At 39.4% G+C, this 23339-nt stretch overlaps 1 protein-coding gene across 7 annotated transcripts in view; it reads right to left on the bottom strand.

Moving 5' to 3' along the window:
* PJA2 (praja ring finger ubiquitin ligase 2) overlaps positions 1-23339 on the bottom strand; it is a 65952-nt gene that overhangs the window by 21738 nt on the left and 20875 nt on the right. For 5 of the 7 annotated variants that reach the window (XR_006416271.1, XR_006416272.1, XM_044446185.1 and 2 more), the window contains exons 4-7: positions 22271-22456; positions 15777-15962; positions 14575-14686; positions 3670-3711 (exon numbers count right to left, since the gene is read on the bottom strand). Coding sequence is in view for 4 of the 7 variants with exons in the window: in XM_044446185.1 (XP_044302120.1) it covers positions 3670-3711; positions 14575-14686; positions 15777-15962; positions 22271-22456 (526 nt within the window). In the remaining 3 variants the exon portion in view is untranslated. Of the gene's footprint in view, positions 1-3669; positions 3712-13362; positions 13671-14574; positions 14687-15776; positions 15963-22270; positions 22457-23339 lie in introns of all 7 variants that reach the window. The other 2 variants (XR_006416273.1, XM_044446188.1) reach the window with 2 other exon arrangements.

A 23339-nucleotide genomic window follows, 5' to 3' on the forward strand; every position in this document is an offset into this window, starting at 1 on the left:
CCACTACCATTTTGTCTAGAAGCAGCAAAGAAGAGATAATAATCCTGCTGCTGTAACCAAATGTACTAGACACTGTTAACTATGCTTAGTCGCATCTATTCTGCCTGTAGTTATGCAAACAAATGAGAAAAACTCAAACCGTCAAGTTAACACAGTTATCAATGCTGTGCTTCCCTAATCCCCTTCCTTTGTACTCACACCATCACTGAAAAAGTATGCCATTAAGGTGTATATTTTAAAATTATTAATTTTTCCCAATCTATTGGAACATTGCTACATGCTCAAGTACATGGCTCCCAACATGGTGTCCACACAGGCCTCCAACAATGTCCATGAAGCCCTTCACTCCCTTCCCTGCTTCAAAAATGTATTCATCACATCATCATCAGCATCTTTTTAAAACGTAAAAATGGTTCTGCTTCCTTTACCTGAACCTGCAGCTGATCAGCTATACAGTGAACAAGAAAAGAAGGGAAGAGTTGCTTCCTGGCCCTATCCAGTTCTCTTTCATTCATACAGACCTTTCCCCTTTGTGCACTCTCCCTCTCTACTCCCAGCCTCTAGCCTTGCTATTTCTCTCAATCAAACCCAGCTTTCCTCACTCTCTACCATCCTCACTCCCAGCCTATCTTCTATCTCTGCCTGGCTCTTAGCCTTGTCGTCTCTCTTCTACTTACTCCTTTTTCTTGTTGTTTCACTTCCCTCTCCCTTTTTGCTATTCCCTCTCCCTGCCAGCCTCCCACCTTGCTATTTCTTCCTGCCCTTCTCTTGACTCCCACAGTAACTATTATGTGACTAGGCACATCTTCCATCAGGAATAGTTTGGGATGGTGCCTACAATCTTAAATTCCCAAATGTGCTCCTGGGTTCAAAAGGCTGGGAATCCCTGCACTAGTCCAACAGGAGAATCAGGCCGAGGAACTTCAGCCTCACATTTAGTGCTATCACTACAGACAATTCCCTAGCTAGAAGCCACCATTATTTTTCAATCAGGTGCAAAAATACAATGAGATGTTATGACATAATTAACTCCAATTCTCCTCCCTGAACTTGCAAAGAGTGTTTCCCCAGTATTTATACAAGGGAGTTAGGAACAGTAAAAGGCTACATGTTTCTGGCTACAATGAAGACAATCTATTGCAAACAATAAGAGATGTGCATCCAACTGCCCTGAGAAGCAACATTTGTAAGTAAACCTGGAATGCTAGCAAAGTATGTTTGCCAACTTGGCAAACATGGGAAAATTCATGTTTTGACAACTTGGTAACAATGGAAAATGTACTTAAAGATTTGGGAGATTAATCTTCTAAACATATTCGAAGTATACAACCTTAAACTAAAATAATGAATGAAAAAAGCATTTCACAAATTCAGATTATACTACCGTTTGCCTCCTTTCCCTATTCTGTCATATTGTGTGTGGACTTCAGCATTTAGTATTAGACAAGCAATGTAAGACAAACCACTACATAAACGCACACCACCAAAGTTCTTTGGATTTCAGCTTCTGTAATTCAACAGTACTAAAGCACTGCTGCTTTTAAAACACTAGGATACACGACCTCTTAACAGTGTGATTCGAAATTATTAATTTCTATTCTGTCAATTTTTGACATTTTCATGTGAATAAACGAAATTATTTTAATATGATTAAAAAGCTATCCAAAATGGCAGTAAAAGGATGTGTAATGAGAGAGATTTCAACACACTGAAATCCAACATGTAGGTTTACAGGTGATTTCCAAACCAAATAAATACAACCTCTGGGCATTATCGAATACTGCTGTCGCACTGCACCGCACTGCACCAGTAGGGCATACAGCAGTGGAGACTTGGCATCACTGTAAGCAAGGTCAGAAACTAGGCTCTGAAAACTCTGCTGACCTGTCATATTCCAGAAATTGGCATTTCTACAAACTCTTTTGGTCGCTTTAAGAATTACTGCTAATAGTTGTCCTGCTATCATGCGCAAAGTAATGCATACAGGTTTTCGTTAGCAAAGTAAAACCATTAAAGGATTACATACAGAATTTTCATACCAGGTTTCTGACCTGCTATTTAGTTGTCATCATAAAGCTGATTCAACCTGTACCATCTATTTCCTGATATATTTATTAGATTTGTAGTAATTTAGGGTGTAATCCTATCCCTGCTTAGAAAGAAAAAAAGTCTTGCCATGATGGCCGGAAGATGCTGAGAGTTGTAGGACTGGTATTTGTGCAGACATGCATAGGACTCTGCTGTTAAAAGCTCCCAAATTAGGTTTCCACGCAATACATAACAATGAACATGCTCAAAACAAGGAGCAAAGCACCCTTATCCTGTTTTGAAATGGTGTGTACGAAGGCCTGGGGAAAATCCAGGAGAAATCATGGGGAAACATTGTCTTAGACTGATATTAAAAAACTGAAAGCTTAGGAAAAACTAAGAAAATAACCTAGTAAATAATTTTCTCTTTCAAAATGATGGATGACATACTTTTAAACCAATGTTTTAAGAAAATATTGCTAGAGGCAATTCACACAAAGCAAATATCTTCAATCCAGGATAGAAATATAATTGATAGCATTCCTTCCTCATTTGAAAGGATTACTAAATAAGCAAAAGTTTTGGAGCTTGATATTAGAAGAGGACTTTCAAATATTGCAGCATACAGAACAACTTTATATATTAGGAGAATTGTTCTGTAGGAGAACAATTTTGGAATTTGCAAGTTATCTCCTGTGCCATGGTAGCTAACACATGACGCCTCTTGATTTTCAGTTAAATTCCTCCATCTTCTGCATCAGATGAAAGAAACTAATAAACATTAGAAGATACAAATGTTTTCTATGAACAAGGTAACAAGTGAAAAGAGTTGAGAAGCTTAACACTTCTACTAAAATGTACTAATATGAATGTGACTGGCTATAACTAGGGGAAAGAAAAATTCCAGGTCTCATGGTTTTATCTTGTAAGATCCTGTATTATTTATTTTCAAGAATAAGAATGGGACTAAATGGAAGATACTTTGACCATCTCACCCAATTCTCTTTGTAATATTCAATTAAATTTATCTTGCATTCCAACATCATTATGATACATGTTTTCTCACCAATGTCCTATGATGTAATACAGCACTAGTCGGGCAGAAGGGCAGGATAAACAAATGGACACCATTTTTGTGCCAATTCTGTATTCTTTCAAGAATATAGTTCCACCTTGTGTTACATTCTAATTTTTTAAAACTGTTATTTCAGATTTCTTTCAACTATTTCATAGGAAATACTTGAAAGGTAGGTATTACTTAACTCTGACAAACACTCTTGAACTGCACCAAAAATATATTCATATAAAGGTTCTGTTCATGGGGGTTGAATACATTTAATATAATTTAACTTGAAAAGAATGTTCAAAAAGTCTAAGATATATCCAAATAAATTTACACGCACTGCAAGGATAATCACACCAACAAGTACCAGGCATGATATCATTGTGGTGTCTTCAGGAAATTAGATAACATATAAATCCAAATCTCTCCTCTCAAGCTCTTGGAAAGGTTACTGACTCTTGAATGCAAGGAATGACTCAGCAAACCACAAAATAAAAGTAATAATAATGTTGCCAACCTCCCATATTTAGGACATTAACTACAACAAGGGAATTTAGGCAATCAGAAATTATAGGTACCTGTAGACGCTGATAAGTCATTTCCATGAACATGCTTGTTACCTGAATTTGAAAAGGTTCACGTTAGTGAAGAGGAGGAGTACAGCGTTCTTTAAAAAATTTGTACTCCCCTGTAAAGTAGCTAAAGAGTCTCTATCATTTGTGAAATTTCAAAACATTTTAGTTTTAGAATTGCTGTGACTTAAAAGATTTGTGAGGTAACTCTTCCCCAACTCTGCAAAAATATTAAAAGCTTGCATTTAGATGAACAAATAATTTTCTATCTGTTTATAAGTCATTTTAGAGTTTAAATATTTTTATCTATGAAACAAGATTGTTCCAGCTTCACTTACTATGTCTCAAAGTATTCCAGAATGCCAGTTTCTAGAACTATTTTATTCTTTTTTTGGTGGTGTGAAAGCAGACACTTAACCATAAACACATCCTAGCAAGTCAAATAATGTTACTTAACTGATGTACATAGGGCAATATCCAGCAGGATCATTCCACAAACTTTAACAGAGCTACCAGAGCTCTGTGAAATCCTGCATAAGCAGTTGGGCATTATGCTTGTGCAACTGGCTGCAGAAAAAGCTACACAAACCTAATAGGCAGTCTGTTGTTGCACAAGCATTATGCATAGCATTTTAAACAATCGATTATATAAATGTAACCTTAGTCAGAATTCTGCTCTGGTACCTAGTTTCTACAAGCATAATGTCATTTGCTTAGCTGGCTACTGTCCTTATCCCATGCGGAGGCTTTTCTCTCCTTCTTGGTCAGTTAAATCTGGAAGAAATCTTAAAAGTAGGTTATTTCAGCATGGCTCAGTCAAGGCATAAAGCTCAATTATGGATTGGCAACTGCAATCCTACCCCATTCTCTTCTGCCTTCTAATTCCTTCCTCTGTTTTTCTAAGCATCATTTTTCATGATGTGAAACTGTCAGTATGGTTTGCAGTTTCTTCTAAATAATTCTGTGAAACCATGGTTTGAACTGGGCTTGAAAATCACCAATTGAGATACCATGGCAAAGGAGTGAATGAAAACCAAGAAGAGGAAAAAAACCATGAATTAAGAGTTCTGGCATGATGGAAGGAATTTTCCTAATAATTGCATCATGGTTTGATCTTGCCTTGATGAAGCTTTTTAAAAACTGACATTCTAAGATCTCTTCAGATTTAACATAAAGTGATTAGGAAACGACATTTTAATGACAGCCTGTTTGTTATGCTCTAATCTAATAAGTCAAAAAGGGAAGTAAAAAAGAAAGGTTTATTGGACTCAAATTCAAATATACATAATAATAAATACATTAATATGCTACAATATTGTTGTTGTTTAAACAACAATACATTAATAAATACATTAAGATGCTACAATATTCATTGTTCTTTAAACAGTGAATATGGTTATCCCTCTGGATACTGTCTCATATGCTAATTTCATAGGCAGAATTAGCACAATTTTTCTTTCATACATCAAATGATGTATAGATGTTATTTTAGCTATAATGTTCAACACTTGCTTCATGCCTGTCACTTTGAAAGAAAAGCAGTAAGCATGTATTCATCTTATACAAATGTAGTACATGGAATAGAAGGAGAAATAAATATATTCCCAAAAAGGAGGTGGTGTGTATGGGAGGATATTCAACTGAAGCAGTATGTTATTGAATAGCATCTTTTCTTGAAAACAATCTTTAAGCTAGATATTTCAAGAATACTCAATATTTGTAAAGAAGTCACATAAAGTTGACGCACAGATTCAGGCATTGAAATCACTGCTGAATTTCTTTTATAGCATAAGGTACAGAAAATCAGCAATCCTCAAAACAGTGGTTAGAATCACCAAGTATTGTTCTTTCTACATAATACAGTAGGAAATGCAGAACTACATGAACATAAAAAGCAAATATGCAATAGTCCTTGGAAAAAGGCCAAATGGCTTGTTTTAAATCTAACTGAAATAGAGAATTAATTTATGAACAGGTAACTCATTTCTGAAAATAATGAAATATATTGTAAGACCAAAGTTTATATTCATTCGCATCTACCTGAAAAAGATCAGCTTTTACTTCACAGTTCAGGCACATAAATAGAGATGCAAGAACATAAGAGACATGCTAGATCTGATGAGGGAGCCATCTAGCATTCTGCTCAGACAGGGGCCAACCTGCTGGCCACAGAAAACCCACAACCAGGACATGGATATATGAGCATCCTCCTACCCATGTTGCCTATCGACTTTTGTCCCTAGGCATAAGTCCTCCGACCCTGGAGGTAGCATATAGCTATCAAGACTAGTAGCCAAGGAGTCTTGGAGTCCACAAATGTGTCCAGCACCCTTTTAAAGCCATCCAAATAGGTGGTTGGTGTTACATTTTTTGGAAGTGAATTCCATAGTTTAAGTCTGCAGAGTTTGAAGAAATACTTCCTTCTATCTGTCCTGCATCAGCTTCATGGAATATCCCCAGGTTCTAGAGGAAGAAAAATATCTCCCTATCTGCTTTCTCCACATCATGCATAATTGTGTACACACCATCTCTTCGCTTTTTCCTAAATTAAAGAATCCCAGCTGTTGTAACCTTTCTTCATTAAGGAGTTGCTCCAGCTTCTAGAACATTTTAGTTGCCCTTTTCTCAACTTCGTGCAGTATCCTATTTTAGGTGCATTGACCAGAACCGTTTGCAGTATTCCAAGTGTGGTCACATCATAGATTTCTATAAGGGTAATACCATTCATCCAGTATGGCTGTTATTCATACTGGTCTAATACTAGCATTAAAATGGTTTATTGTGTTGAAGTGTTTATCACTTGGAATGGAGGTACTGTATGGTGGTACCTTGGCTCACGAACTTAATCTGTTCCAGAACTCTGGTCGTGACCCAAATTGGTTGTGAGCCAAGTCAAATTTCCCTATAAGGTTCAATGTAAATAGGGTTAATCCATTCTGTAACTATTTTTTTAATCACAAAAATTTGAAGCAAAGAACAAGAAAGATTGCAGCCATCTCCCCACACCCACCCCGAGCGCCACCATCTCCCCTCCACCAGCACGACCAGGATCGTGCCTGTAATCCCTGCAGGGGTGCTACTGTGATTGCGACCATAGACGGGCATGATTGTGGATGTGCTCGGGGAGGGAGAGATGGGCATGCTCGTGGGGGAGACAGATGTGCTCACAGGCGTGCTGGCAGGGAGATGGGCGTGATCGCGGATGTGCTCGGGGGGTGGGAGACGGGCGCGATTGCGATCATCACCCAATGTGGAATTCACGACCTGAGGCAAACATTTTCAGAAATTTCCGTTCGTGACCTGATTTGGTTGTGAACTGAGGCGTTCATGAGCCAAGGTACCACTGTATATGGCATGCAATTTAGAAAAGACTCTGGGGAATTATAAGTTATTAGCACTTCTATGTACACCTTATAACCAATGGCTAATATTTACCAACACTTCCCCAATATTTCTGTATTGTCTTTTAATGTTTTACTTTGGTCTGGTCTTTGACCATGATAAAGTTGTACTGATTGATTGATTTGTTAAGGGCAGCATGATCATGGTAGTTTTATTTTCAATTCCTATGCCAAACACAGTGTTTGCCTTCTTCACAGCAGCTGCACACTGTGTTAACATTTTCAACGCCATGACCCCAAGATATTTTTTGAGGTCAATCACTGCAAGCTGAGAACCCACTAACTTCAATGTGAAGTTAGGGAGTTTTGCCCCATCCTTCTTTACCTTATTCTTGAATGAACTTCGCTTTCCATTTTGATGCCTGTTTTCACAGTTGGGAGAGAACCTTTTGGAGTTCCTAACAATTGTCTTTCTGTTTTAACTACTCTATATAATTTGGTGTCATCTGCAAACTTTGCCACTTCACTCTTCACTGATATATGTATGAATAAGTACATACGAGTACATATGAATAAGGCAAATAAAGTACTGGTTCCAATACAGAACCCTCTGGGACCCCACTATTTACATCCCTCCACTAGGAAAGTTTATCATGTATTCCTACTCTCTGCTTTCTGTTCTTTAACCAGATACTGATCTGCAAAAGGATCTGTGTTCTTATGCCATGACTGCTATATCTACTGGATTATCCCTGTCCACATGTTTATTGACGCTCTCAAAGAACTCTAAAAGACTAACCTTTGTGGATGCCATGTTGATTCTTGTCCTTCTACATGCTTTCCAATTTGACATTCAACAGATTTTCAACTTATTAACTAAAACAGATGTTAACCTAATTGACCTGTACTTTCCCAGATCCTTGCTTTCCTGGGATCCTTTTTAAAAATTTGGTGCTACACTGAAAATTCTCTAGCCCTGTGGTACAGGGTCTGATCTAAGGGTCACGTTACACTTTATTAGAAGATCAGCAATACCTTATTTGAGTTAAGAATTCCAGAACAAATACAGTGGTACCTTGGCTCACAAATGCGTCAGTTCACAACAAAATCGGGTTGTGAACAAAAATTTCATAAAAATTTTGACTCAGGTCATTAACTCTGCATTGAGTGGCAACCACAATCGCGGCCATCTCCCCACTTGGGGGGGTGGGGAGATGGCCGCGATCGTGCTGGGGGTGGGGGGAAGATGGCCGAGATCGCGCCCATCTTTCCTGCATGGGCATGCCTGTGATTGTGCCCATCTTTCCTGCACGAGTGCAACTGCGATCTCAGCCATCTACCCCCCCAGCACGATCGCACCCATCCCGCCCGAGAGCACCTGCATTCGCACCCATCTCTCCCCCCAGCACACCTCGTTCATGCCTGTCTCTCCCCCCACCCCAGCACGCCAGGATAAGGGGCGGGTACAGGGATGAGGGGCACGATCACGGTCGTGCTGGGGGTGGGGGTGGGGAGATGGCCACGCTCGTACTCAAGGTGGGGGGTGGGAGACAACCGCAATCTTAGATGTTCTTTGTCACTTTGCTTTACATTTTTCTGACTAAAAATAATTAGTTACAGAACCTTATTTACACTGAACCTTATAGGGAAATTTAACTTGTCTCACAACCAATTTTGGTCACAACCAGAGTCCTGCAACTGATTAAGTTTGTGAGCCAAGGTACCACTGTACCATCTGGACCTGTGATTTATTAACTTTCAATTTGCCAGTAAGGTGGAGAATATATTTTGTCATTATTATTTTTGTCAGTTCTTCAAACACCCTTCCTGAAACTACCTAAGCAGATACAGGTAAGTCCAGTGTGGTGTAGTGGCTAAGAGCATGGGACTGGGACTCAGACGACCTGGGTTCTAGTCCCCACTCGGCCATGGAGCCAACTGGGTGACTTTGGGCCAGTCACAGACTCTCAGCCCAACCTACCTCACAGGGATGTTGTGGGGATAAGATGGAGGAGGAGAATGATGTAAGCTGCCTTGAGCCCTTTGTAGGAAAAAGGCAGGATATAAATAAATAAATAAATAAATAAATAAATATCCCTTCTGCAGTGGAGTCAGTTAAAAAGAATGCATTCCTTTTTTCCACAACTTCCTCATCCTCCCCTAGTACTCCTTTAACTTCATTCTCATTCAGTGGTCCATGGGCCCTCAAACTATGGCCAGCGGAACGGATCTGGCCTGCCATGCCCATTTATCTGGCCCGTGCCACCGCCTGTGTGCGCGCACGCCACCGCCTCGCCGTGCAGGCGGGAGGTGGTGGCTTGCTCACTCGGAGATTGTTTTGGACTTGTCGGGAGATCTCTGAGCGAGCGAGCCGCTGCCAGGCTCCCCTGCACTCGTGCTCACCACTGCCTTGCAGCGCGAGCAGGCAGGTGGTGGCTTGCTTGCTCAGAGATGATTTTGGACTCGTTGGGAGATCTCCGAGCGAGCGAGCTGCCACTGCTACCCACCTCCCTCCTCGCGCATGCTTGCTGCTGCCTCGCAGTGAGGCAGGGGGGCAGTGGCTTGCTCACTTGGAGATCTCTGAGTGAGCAAACCATGGTGGCGTGCGCCTGACGCCACCTCGCGCACGCCCGACGATGCCTCACTGACCCGTGTGCCCAGGACCCCCCTTCTCACCAGCTCACACCAGTCGCCGCCGCCTTTCAACTAGCTCCCTACTGAAAAAGTTTGAGGACCCCTGCAGTAGTCCATCTGCTTCTCTGGTTTCCTGCTTCTATTTTTAAAGGCCTGTTGTTTGCTCTGATGTTGTGAACAATATGTTCCTTAAAGTATTTTTATGCATTTCTTCATGTCTACTTGCATCTTCTTTAGGCAAGTTTGGATTCCCTTTCATTTTCCTCATTTGGGCAAGACCTTCATTTTTTGAAGGAAAACTTCTTTTCTGCAATTGTTTGTTTGACAGTGTTTATTAGCCATGCTGCTGATTTATTGGACTTTGTACTACCTAATAATGCACAATTTAGGCAACTGAAATTGGGAAAGGGGGTGTTTGTGGTGAGAAGACTAGCAGGAGCACTGACCAGAGCACTGGATCATTTATTTGAAGCATTTTTACCTTCCTTTCCACTCAGAAGACTGCTTCTGAAAGAGCTTACCGAAATTAGTACTAAGGCAGTCCCTGCCTTGTCTAAAAAGCATTGTACAAAAAGATGTCCCACAACTTTAAAACTGATCAGTGTTCCCTTGAGCTGGAGAATTAGAAATGTCCAAGTTTGTGAGCCTGATATTCCAGTCACCTCCACTACTGCAGAGAAACAGGAGAGCTAGTGCCAACAGCTTCATTTCAGTAGACCCATCACAGATGCATGAAAATGGGAATTCTGCGTACACTCTAGTTAGTACCGCCACTGGAAAAGCATGGACAAGCAGGGAGGGAGTTTGCCCATTCCCCCACCACTGAAAATAACCTATGTGAAGCCAAGATTCAGTGGTAGCCTATTATTTGTATAGTAACACATCACAAATCACAAGGAAATAGTTTGTTTCGATATGGAGAAAATTAACTTTGAAACCATTTTCATAACTTTTCTAAGGATAACGCTGTCTCCCATCCCTTAAAAGAAGGCATATTTCAAAAAATTAAATGCAGAAGAAACAATTACAGTTCCCTGAAGTACACTTTTAAATTTCTTGAACTCCAATAAATTAACTTCTGCATGTCTCATTTGACAAAATAAGGCTCAGTTCATTTTTCTACATGAATTGTAACTTTTCCCAGCTTTCATTACATATTGGATCTTTTCTGAAGTTGTAATCAGAAGCCAAGATCTTTTTTTCTCCTTATGCACTTATCAGAGCAGTGTATATTTATCCATAGGCATGCTACACAACCACGGAATTATCTATCGTCTTGTTTACTCTCAAACATTTTGGTTTTCCCTTAAGAAAAAACAACCGGGTGGCAAGGGAACAGGCATAGTTCTGGTGAATGCTCCTAATGAAAGAGAAAAAAGCATTCAGCAAGAAGATGCTTTATTTCTCAGAGTATTCAGCATTCCTGAGTACAACCTAGGCAATAACTAATTCACTTGAATTCTGAAGAGCAATTCAGAGAAGCCAATGCAACAGGTAAAAAGTTTCAAAAAGTCAACAAAGTTGCCTCAGTACTATACTATGTAAATGTGAATGTAGGAAATCCAGAGAATGTGACAAATTACAGATAGGGAATCCAGGAAGCATGGAGAATACAGATTAGTTTTACACCAATGTACTGTTTCAAGAGTTTGACAGAATTATTTATATATGTCCCAGACATTTTTCAATCCATTATGGAAGAAATAATGTTCATAACTGTTATAAAAGGAGGTTGACAATTTTTTTTTGCTTAAGCAGAATGGATATGAATTACGATTTAGGAGAATTTGAGCCATCAGTGGTCACTGAAGGAGTAGAATGGACTAGTGCTATTGTGCAAAAAGTACTATTTGGTATTACTCCATGCTTTCAAATGTTCAATGACAACTCTGTGAACTCTACATTTAGATTGAAATTAGTGATAAAATGTTTCACTAATGTGATACAATGTAGTTATTTCACAAATAAGCTCTGGAAATACAACATGTTTCAAGAAGTAAATTTATCTATATACAAGAGCTTGATATCAATTACATTGTCAAATTTGAGGCCAGGATCTACGCTTTTATGCTTTAATGGGAAACAGATCAAAAGTAAGCCACACTGCCATCTCCCTTCCACCAGCCCTGTCTCTTCCGCTCAACAGGGAAGAAAGGGCTTCATGAATGACATGATTCTGAGGTTCACTGTTATTCTGACTGCCTTCAAGATCCAGTACAACTATGGGATAAATCCCTTATTTTTCTCCCCAGTTCCAATGCTCAGAAAAAGGTGAAAGAAAGTCCTCGCCTGTCTTCAGGTTCCAGAGAAGGGCAGTGGCTCTTGTCAAAACAATAACAAATAATATTCACCAGATATAAACATCTTTTGTTTTAACCTGACTTAAAGTAGAGCTCAATGAGAGGTATGGGTTTGATCTGGGCAAATGTGGTACTGATCAGTTCCTTAGACTGTTACTGGCAGTCCTATTTCAGATGAGATTCAAACATAAACATTGCTTAAAGCCTTGGCTTAAATAAAAAGAATATGCAAATATGGTCCTCTGCTATGTGAATAAATGAGCTTAGCAAAAGTTACTTTTCTATATATATCCAGAAACACAGAAGCTATACATAGCAATATTGCCAATAGTTTCACACTCTATTTAAGGCAATGAGGTACAATAAACACTGGTGTTTCATATGTTGAACAAAGTAATTATGTTCTAAAGCACAGCAAAAGCTAAGGGAACCATTAAGGTGATATAGTAGCAATTCTATGTTATATTATTTCTCAGAAGAATTCTCCGTCAATTACTTGAACTTTATACTCAAAAAGATATATGAAAGGTTACTGTTCTGTAAGTAGACTGTATGTTTCAGGACAAGAATGAACTGGGCAGGAAAGCCAGCATTAGCACAGAGATATTTAGCCTCTCCCTGCCCATTTCTTCCTAAAGAGTAGCCAAATATTCTGGCGTTATTAACAGCAGACATGGTAATGAAAAGCACCAGTTAAGCTATTTAGTTTCTGCAAACCAAAATCATATTCTGCCAAGGAGGACAGTTCTAAAAACTCATACTAGAGAGAAAAGCGAAATTATCTATTCTGAGTCATATATCAAGCTGCAACAGGGATTCTGCAGTTATACACACCTAACAGACTTAAGGAGGATGGTTTAACAAGACCGATGATCCCAAAAGCTGAATACTGACTTGTTGATCCTGCCATATAGTGTTAGAAAAAAAAACATTGTCCAGTGTAACATAAACTCAAAATCACCAAGCATTTCACTCTGGTCTAGCTATTGCCACCGCTAGCCTTCCTTAAAGATTCAGAACCAGGGAGCATGGTGTAAAACAGTCGCAGATCAATATATACCCCCAACTATGTAGAAGGAGTGATAGCACATCACACATAAATCAACACTAGTCATGGGGGCATTGGGCAGGACACATGGCTACTGCCTGTCTGGAGGAGCACCACTGCTGTGGCAGAAAGGTTTTAAAAAGAAGTGAAATGTCTCTGTTGATATGTTTCTGTTAATCTCTCTGACCTTCTAGAAGCTCATTGTTTTTCTCCTGCCCTCTACAAAAATTGCAGAAAATGTTCCTCCCACTTTCACATCTGGAAAATGGAGCTATGAAAATGGGAAGACATTTTTGGAACAGTTTTAAATGAAAGAGCACCTACATAATGGCACCCTCTCAAGAAAAGCACCTATCAATCCCTAATGAATACTTACTTCGCAGGAAACATCTGTTCTAGCGTCTACTCCAAGAAGATTTAGCACTATCTCCAGGTTTTGCTTGCCTTTCTGCAGACAACCAGACAACAGAAGGAAAGATGTTTCCCATCTCCAGTACCATGCTGACCAGAAGGCAGATGTACAGCAACAGTAGCAGGAATGACCAGTGGAGCTGCCACATTTCTCTACTCAGAACTCTTGTGCCTTTCCAGAACACATGACATAAAACAGGACTGCAGAGAGTGAAGGCACACTCATTACTCCTGAAGTAATGAAGTCATGAAGCTCTCTCAAGCACAGGAGTCCTGTATGAAGGAAAAGTTACAAAACCTCATTCCTTTGTTATAGTGCTAGAACTTGCTCCAAAACTGACACCTAATAAAAGCTCTGTTTCATTTCTTGTCTTACAATGGCTAGAGAAGCTTATCCCCTTGTCACTCATCTAAGAAGCTTAAGTAGGGGGACTTGTACAAGCAGGTGAACCATGGGTTCAGCACTAGCCCACTAGTGCTGAAGTCCGCATCTTGCTTACAGCTTAGTCACTGGTGCACTACCAGGGTGAAGGAAAGGCTGCTGACTATCCCTCTTCAACAATGATTACTTCTAGATGGGATATGCCTATTCTTTTCATTTTCAATATTTATATGCCACCTTCCTGCAAAGTATTCTAGACTGCTCACAATCAGAGCAAACCAGTGCAAGATTATTAAAATGGATAAAACAAACTAAAAAGACTAAATAGTAGTATCAGCATTAAACAACTGAAAGACAGTACTTGGCAGACACCTGCTAAAATAAAACCATTTTCACCATCCATCTAAAAGTAAGGCAGATTTGCCTTAAAAGCCTGTTCTGAACCTCAGAGGTCACAGCTGAAGAGGCCCTGTCTCAGATACCCACCAACTGTATTTCTGACGGTAGAAGAATCTGAATCAGTGTTTCACAAGTAGAGCTAAACTGTCAGGCAGGATCATGAAAGCAATTTTGAGATGTTCTAGACTGAAGCTGTTTTACTGGCTGAAATCCGGGAGTCAATGATGCTGGTACAAAGATCATTCCAACAACACCGAAACCAAAATGGTTTCAATAGAAATGGTAGCACCTACATTCTGAATCTCATATAAATGTGGCTGCACCATGTTTTCCTTGATATTAGCTTATCTTTAAAACAAACAAACAAACAAAAATCTTACTCAAGTATTCCATTACCTCCATGGCCTGTGCCAGTCGTTCTTCCAGGGCCATATATGTAAGGAACTGGGGATCCACATAAGAAATGGCTTGTGCAACACCTAGACCATCACCAAATTCATCAAGTAGCCTGTGGGGGGTGGGGGGAATAATGTTAATTCTCTCATCCTCTATTGGAACCCATCCTTTTTTTCCAAATTTAATTTATAATAGAGGCTCCATACAAAGAAACATGCTGCAATTTGAAGATACAAAATTTAGATGGGGTTTAGTTGTGCATCTTGGAAAACAAATGCAACACAAAACAAGCTGAATCATTGTATTCCCAATATATTAAACAATCAAATATTTTATTCATGGAGTCAACAAGTACTGACTTTTGCTACAGCAGTGGTGTTACCCCTGAAACGAATAAGTGTTTACCAGTATCCAAACAACAAACTTTAATGAGATTTTTCTAATCTTTCAAACCAAATGACACCACACCCCGCACACCACACCACTGTGCTACTGCTGCATAATCAGATGGTACTGTGCAATCATAAAGTAAAAAAGGGACTAAAGCACTGGCTATTTTCAAAATCAAGAGTGCCAACACCGAGACAGTGTAATGAGGTGATTAGAGTGTTGGACTGAGGACCTGGACAATCTGGGTTCTAGTCCCCAGCTGGACGTGAAAAGCACTGGGGGACCTTGAGCTAGTCACAGATTCTCAGCCCAGTCTACCTCTCAGGACTGCAGTTGTGAGGATAAAATATAGCTATGTGTAACCCACCTTGCATTCCTCAAAAGAAGAAAAAAAGCATGATAAAAATGCAATATAATACAATCTGGTGTTACAGGATTTTTACCCTGGACATCAAATAGTAACTGGAAAACACTTCTTATCTGGCTTTGTCAAAAAAAACTTCCTAAAACTAATTTCTCCTTGTGCAAGAAAAGAGTGAACATGTAAAATTAATTTTAGCCATGAACCAATATGTTATCAGTTCGTGACACAAGCACAATGCATAAACATGGCAAAGTGGGAAGACTTCAGACCACCACTGGCATATGTATTGTGCTAACAATGCCAATAAAGGAAGCCACAGCCTTGAGTTTACAAGAGCAGAGCAAGGCTGTCATGGACAGGCCATGGTGGGGGGGTCATTCATGGGGTTGCCACAAGTTGGGGGTGACTTGACACATAACAATAGCAATGCCAATAAAAGCTAATGTACCTCCATTCCACATCCAAGTCTTCACTCATACTGGAATCATCCTCGAGGTTGTTGTTTCCATCCAACATGAAAAAGCCCGGATGCACAAAATGGCTCACTTGATCATTTTCTTCATCACTGCTACTTTCAATTTCTTCATGATACTGCAACCAAGGAATCTCACCATCCTCCAGAGAGATTGGTTCCCTTTATACAAAAATGAGAAAAGCTATACAAAATGAAAGTAAAACTCCATGTGAGCAATTGTACAGAGAGGGGTCTTTACCTACTCTGAATGCCCATGTTATGTCCAGGTGTTAATAGATAAAACCTAGAAGTCATTTTCCCATAGTTGGCAACATATTTTAACAAGTGTGCAGAAAGGACTTAACAGCTGAAGTATAACTATTTATACAAAGCTTTAAAAAATTAAATATATAAACAACTGAATTGTTAAGATATGGCATCAGGGTAAACTGCTCCAGTCCCCTAAAATTTCTGAACAATTGGATCATAATGGAATTAAAGGAGGGTACATGAGGAGAGAAATTGAATGGGTTTTTTTTAAAATATCAGTCTTCACAGCAGAGGAGGAAGAGCAGATACTTGTTCCTGAGTTTATGTATTCTGGAAGGAAGTTTGAGGAATTAGGGCAGATAGTAATGACAACAAAAAAAGAAAAAAAAATCAATTCTCAACCTTACTGACAACCTGAAAGTCAGCAAATCAACTGATCCAGATGGTATCCATCCTAGAGTTCTCAAAGAACTCAGCCATCAAATTGCAGATCTTCTTATCAAAATGTTTAGCATGTCCCTAAAATCAGCCCTTGTGCTAGAGGATTGGAGAACGGCCAATTAACACCAATTTTTAAAAAGGGATCCAGCAGGATTCAGGAAATTACAGGCCAATTAGCTTAACATCCGTTCTGGGTAAACTGCTTGAAAGTATTATTAAAGATAGAATCAGTAAGTACATAGAGGGATAGGCTCTGCTTGAAAAAATAACATTTTTTCCTTTTCCCTTATTATCCCCTTTTCTTTGTGTGCTGTGTTCTTTTAGACTGATGGTTTAATGAAAAAGAGAGTCCATGAAGAACAGGAGATTTCAAAAGTGAAATACTGGAAGCACAATCAGTATTCCTTCTAAGAAGGAAAAATGGAACTGGATGAAGAAGTCCAAGTACTTGTAACTGCAGAGGGAGCTCTCTGATGAGCTGAAACTTAACAAGGTCTTGTGGAGGAGAGGAAAGATGGACATATAACGAAGGATGCATATGACAGAACAGCCCAACTATGCAAGGATGATGTCAGGAACACTAAGGCCTAGACTGAGCTTAGGCTTATGAGGAATGCAAAAAGAAAACATAAGCTTAAGCTTCTCTGGCTATATTCAGAGTGATGGGGGGAGAGGAGGGAGGGGGGAGGGAGGGATGGGTGGAAATGGAGGAGCAGTGACAAAGAGAAGGTAGGATGATTCAGTTAATATTTTGCCTTGGCCTTCTTCTGCAAAAACAAAATGAAGAAAAGAGAGAAAAATATGTGTATTACTTCACATATTTGTTGTCTACAATCTCTAAAAATTCCTAGAGAACAGATGCCAGAAGATAGCGATGAGTAAATGTCCTATTTTCAAAAGGTATTAAAAAGTTGATCTGGAAAGCTAACATACTGGTCAGCTTGACAGTGAACATGAGCACAATTCTAGAATAGAATTATTCTAGTTATTAAGTGGTCAGTTTGGGAGCAGCAAACAACAACAACAAAAACAACAACAACACACACACAAACATTATTAGGAACCATCATTAGGAATCTTTCTCAAGATTAAGTCATGCCAGAAAAACTTGGCTTCTTAAAAAAAATAATTAATTTGGTAGATCATGGGAATGCCATGGACATAGTATATCTTAATTTCTGGAAGCATTTGACTATATTTTGATCACTGTAAACTGCCCAGAGAGCTTTGGCTTGGGAGGCAGTATAGAGAAATGAAATTAACAACAACTGTAAAACATTTTCCATGATATGGCAAAATACATATCACGTGGAACCACAAATAGTTTAACAACTACAACCAGAGAGTGCTTGTTAATGACTCTGCATGTAAAGGCCAGCATTTTGGTAAAAAAATGATTCAAGGCACAAGTACAAGTACAGGACACACTGTTTGGCAGCACTGCATGTTAAAATATGTCTTAGTAGATCCTAAACTAAACATGAACCGGTAGTGTAATATGGCTTCTATAAAAACTAATGAAAACTGCATTAACAGAAGTGTAGTGTCATGAGAAGCAATTGTTCTACTCTATTCTGCACTGATCCAGCTGCATCTGGTGTACTGTAGTCAGTTCTTGGTGCCACATTTCAAAAAGGACGTTGATAAATGGAAATGTATGCACAGGAGGCAACAAGAGTTGTACATCCTATTAGGAACAACTGAAAGTGTTCACTTGTCAAAGAGAATAAGGGGAGACATGATCACAAACTTCAAGTATCTGAAGGGGTATCACACAGATGATGGGGCAAACTTGTGTGTTGCTTCAGCAAACATGATTAGAACCAATGTGTAGAATTTGCAGGGAAAGAGATCTAGCTAAACATAAAAAATACCTTTCTGATAGTATGAAATAAACTGTCTTATGAAGCAGTGAGCTGATCTTTGCTGGAGATATTTAAGCAGAGGCTAGACAGAAATCTGTCATGGATACTGTACTGAATCCAGCATTGCAGAACCTGCACTGAGCCAGTGGGCTGGGTTTTATCACCTCCAGGGTCCCTTCCAACTCTATGCTTCTAAGAAAATTCACCTGCTAATCCAGCATACAGGTTGAGTGTTAGCTCTGGGAGAAAAATTAGCAACCATAACATTAATGATTATGCATCTCTCCTATTTGTACAGGTATTCAGGACTTGGTGGAATAGGACAAGGTAGGACAGTTACCTGTTCTTCTTAAGTCAATTATCTATTTTTGTTCCCATTCATTTTGTGGGGGAAAAGCCAAACATAGAGGGTTTATAGGACCCAGTCTGCCTTTCTATAAAGTCAATTTGCTCAAGTTGTTAGCCAAAAATAGGAGGCCCAAACAGTTCTATTCTTTATTTGGAAAAGCTAAATAAAACACTTTGTAAATCTCTAAATGAGACTAACTGGTTGGCTTAAAATGGATTTTCTTTTGCTCACTGTTCATATAGTCTGTTGTCTCAAAACTCAACAATAGCAAATGTTTTTACAAGAACTCCAGATTTTTTGTGTGAAGACAGTAAGAGGGAATATTTCAAAGGTAGCTGCTATTTTAAAACTTGCAGTGCCATGCATTCAAGAACACATAAATCTTTAATCTAAATTGCCTGGTAAGAGTCACGATTTGTTATGGTGTAGAATCATGGGACATGAAAAGAGGTCATTAGAATGCAAGTGAAACAATTTCCTTTTCAACTGCTTTATTATGTAGGTGGACAAAATTAATGGTCTTAACTGAATTTTTTCTTTAATTTACAAAAAACTCCAATGTTTCAGAATGAATTACATAATGCCTACCTTTCCGTTAGCAAGAGGCCATCCCTACTGCTCTAGCACATGAAAAGCAACTGACTTAACAGTGAAGGTCATTAGAATCCTACCAATGAATTCTTACGGACTGTGGAACTGTTTCTCCACAAACGTGACAAACTGACGCTGTTAAGAAACAATGACAATTTTATCAGAACACTAATGCTATATGATAGTAAACATCTTGAATACAAGAGGTCCTTAAACTGGGTCAGAAAGGAAAACATAAACCAAGTAGTTTGCTATTCCATATAGCAGATTCAGACATATTTTTAAAAGCTACTAAAGAAGGGCAGATCCTTAGAAAAGGTTTTACTGTTACAATAAAAGCATTATTTGAGGCTTTTGAGTTTATTTCATGACCAAGACTCTTCTTCCTATTTTTCTACTAAATGTGTAACAAAACAAGCATGCCTACTAAAATTACATCAGAACATGGTTCTTAATATGATGTGATCACTGTACTATGGTGAAGCTGCAACACAACAATTAAGCATTGTTAAATGGTAAATCTTTCTTACAGTTTAGTACTTTTGGATTAAAATTAACTTTTTATTTTCCTGGTAAAAACTGCACAAAAATGTTTACATTAAGGAAAGAAGTGTGTAAGTGTTATTCAGCCCATCCCACACCTTAAAAGGACAAATATCTTGAATGTGCCTTTCAATAATGCATCTTCTATGGGCATTAGAGATATTGTCTGATTTCATCACCAAAGGCTTTCTTCTCTACAAAAAACAGTTGAAAGAGTTAAGATATGATACTGGTGATAGTATGCTAAATTAGTAGGTAAATGAGGCCACTTTAAAGTGTATGGCATCACCGTGAATGTAATGCATTTACTAGCATTATATCTGCCTTTACTGCTTGCAGGCCTTACTGCTCTAATTTTGGCAGCTCACCATGGAGCTGGGCAACAAAAGCAAGTATGTGAATTAGAAAGCTTGATCATAGCTAATTTAAGGACAGAATCTATAGCCAATCTACAGATTCAGAATACTATGTGATAGTTTTACTGGGATATTACTTTGAAATGCTGATGGACAAAATGTATATTTGAATGCTTCACTCTGTAACTGTTACAGTGTAACAATAGGGAGAGTACTAGTTTCTCCTGATGTGCTTATTTCTAAGTGCTTATACACTTTAAAAAATGAGTTGCTTGCTTCTTATCTTGTAATTTATGACATTAGCCAAATGACAAAACAAGCAAAATGCAGAGTGGAATACTGTCAAAAAAAGGGCTACCATTTTGACTGTAGCACATAAAGTTGACTACTTCTTGAGTATGTCCCGTACTTTTGAATTACTCTGGCACACAACAAGATTACTATGTTTATAGACCTAATAGAAATGTTTTGTGCATGGAAAAAATATTGTGCAAAGGAAAGAGCACTGTGCACCATTCCATGAACAGCAACTGGCACCAAGTAAACTATTCTCATTCAGTACCAATGAATTGTTTCCTATGAAAAATTTCAGTGTCAAAGCCATCATCTACTCACTTGACTTGAACTAAACCTAAACTGGCTTTGCTGCTTTCCTATCATATATAATAGCATGTAGGAGCCAGTGTTATCCTAATTACACAACAGTAAAGTTTACTACAACTGGATTGAATTCACTCAGCCCAACTTGGGAAATGAACTGGATGAAAGCAAGCTGATGATACAGGTTTTCATAATATGGGAGATCCTAGTGCACCAAAGCTGTAGATAAATGCCATTTTACATAGTATGGAATACTGAACTGAACGTTACTGAGCGCCAAAGGTGCTGTTAGTGCTGGGGATACAGCACTGCTAACGAAGACTCTGCAGAAATGGGAGTCCAATAGAACCTGTCCTTGGCAACTTGAGAAAAGGTGAGTAGGAGCAGATATAATGGATATACTTCAAGGATAGACAACTGGTGATGCCAACTCCCAACACTTCCAGTCAACACAGCCATCCAACTAGATCTGGATGGCTACAGATTGTCACCCCTGCTCTACTTGAAACCTGTTTCAAAATTGGATAATTATAATATTCACTTCAGCCAGTGATCATTTATTGTAATTTCCCCTATACAGTGGTACCTTGGCTCACGAACTTAATCTGTTCCAGGACTGTGGTCGTGACCCAAACTGGTCATGAGCCAAGTCAAATTTCCCCATAAGGTTCAATGTAAATAAGGTTAATCAGTTCTGCAATCATTTTTTTAGATCAGAAAAATGTGAAGCAAAGTGACAGAACAACAAAGATCACAGTCATCTCCCCGTCCCCACCCCCGAGCACAAGCGCAGCCATCTCTCCCGCCCCCACAGCACAGCCAAGATCGCGCCTGTCATCCCTGCACGTGCCCATCATCCCTGAACGCGCCTGTCATCCCTGCATGCGGGGGGGGGGGGAGATGGGTGCGATCATGGGCACCCTGGGGGAGAGACAGACAGGCGCGAACAGGGTGCACTGGGGGATGGAAAGGTGGGTGAGAATGGGGCGAGCTGGGAGAGGGAGAGATGGGCGCGATCTCGGTCATTTCCCCCCTCCCCGCCCCCAGCATGATCGCGGGCATCTCCCCACTCGGGGGTGGGGTAGGGAGATGGCCACTATCGTGCTGATTGGGGGGGAAGAAGGCCGAGATTGCGCCTATCTTTCCTGCAGGAGTGCACCCATGATCATGTGTGTCTTCCCCGCACAAACGCAACTGCGATCATGGCCATCTTCCCACTCGGGGGGGGGTGGGGAGATGGCTGCGATCTTGGTCACCACCCAATGCGGAGTTCGCGACCCACATCAAAATTTTCATGAAATTTTTGTTCACGATCTGATTTGGTCGCGAACCAAGGCGTTCGTGAGCCGAGGTACCACTGTACTATAGGATAGGTATAGTTTAATGGCAACCATCACACTGTAGTGCACATAAATCTATATGTTTTGTTTTTACTAAACGGTATACTTCATTCTCAGAAATATAAAAACATACCCTGCTTGGAAACCATACTCATTATGTTCTTCATCCACAGCACTACTGTCACTCTGCACTTCAGGTTCTGGTTCCTCCTTTCCAGGAAGAGTCTCCCAGCTCTCATCACTAGAGGACTGATCTTTCACAGTCACGGCAAAATAGGAAGGCAGAGAGGCAGACCATTCACCATCACTGCATTCAGAGCTACAAATTGAGACACACATTTGCATTTAAAACATCGATGATTTTTAAAAAGTTAGCACATTGGCCATGATGCAGACACATTAAGATGCACTGACTATATTGGGAGAGATTTAACCATAAATTTAACTCTCCCATTTAAATCAATGCGATATGCATGTGCTTAAGTTTAGATGGATTGTGTCCATTAAATTTACTATTTCTCTTTGCATGTTAGCAGTTTCTCATTAACAAACACATCACCCAGAGAGAGAGGGAGGAAGGGAGAGAAGGATAAACAGTTATCACATGCACTTCTTGCCATTAGAGAGCAATGCGAAAGCTGCACTTTTTCTTTTATTGAATTTTTCATCATGTACCACAGTGAAGAACGGTTTTACTAATACTAAATAATGTTTTAACAGCCTCTTAATGATGACCTTAGCCTCAATTATTCTTTCCTTAATTACTTCATAGTTAGACTGTTGCAACGTACTCTACATAGGACTGCCTTTGAACAGTTTATAATCCTCAATTGGTCCAGGAATATAGCAACTAAACTTAGGCACTGGCAGCTCAAAACCACAACTTCAAATCCTTTAGCAGTTTCACTGCCTAGCCACTAAGACCAATTCAACTGTTGGTTTGGATCTTTAATAATAAATGGTCTAGGACTGCTCTATGGACATTAAAATTAATCTGCACTTCTGTTCTCCATGCCATCCCAAAATATTAGATCAGTGAATATGAGAGACAGGAGCCTTACTGTGGTGATGCCACTGTTTTAAAACATAATCCTGATCAAGATATGCCAAGTCTACTCTTTGACTTCATATGCTGTCATCTGATTTTACTGTGATATGTAGCATACTTTTGGATTTAATTGCTCATGTGTACTTTAATCTAT

This window comes from Varanus komodoensis, unplaced genomic scaffold (genome assembly GCF_004798865.1).
Source record: "Varanus komodoensis strain SLA01 unplaced genomic scaffold, ASM479886v1 scaffold5, whole genome shotgun sequence".
NCBI classification, from domain to species: domain Eukaryota; kingdom Metazoa; phylum Chordata; class Lepidosauria; order Squamata; family Varanidae; genus Varanus; species Varanus komodoensis.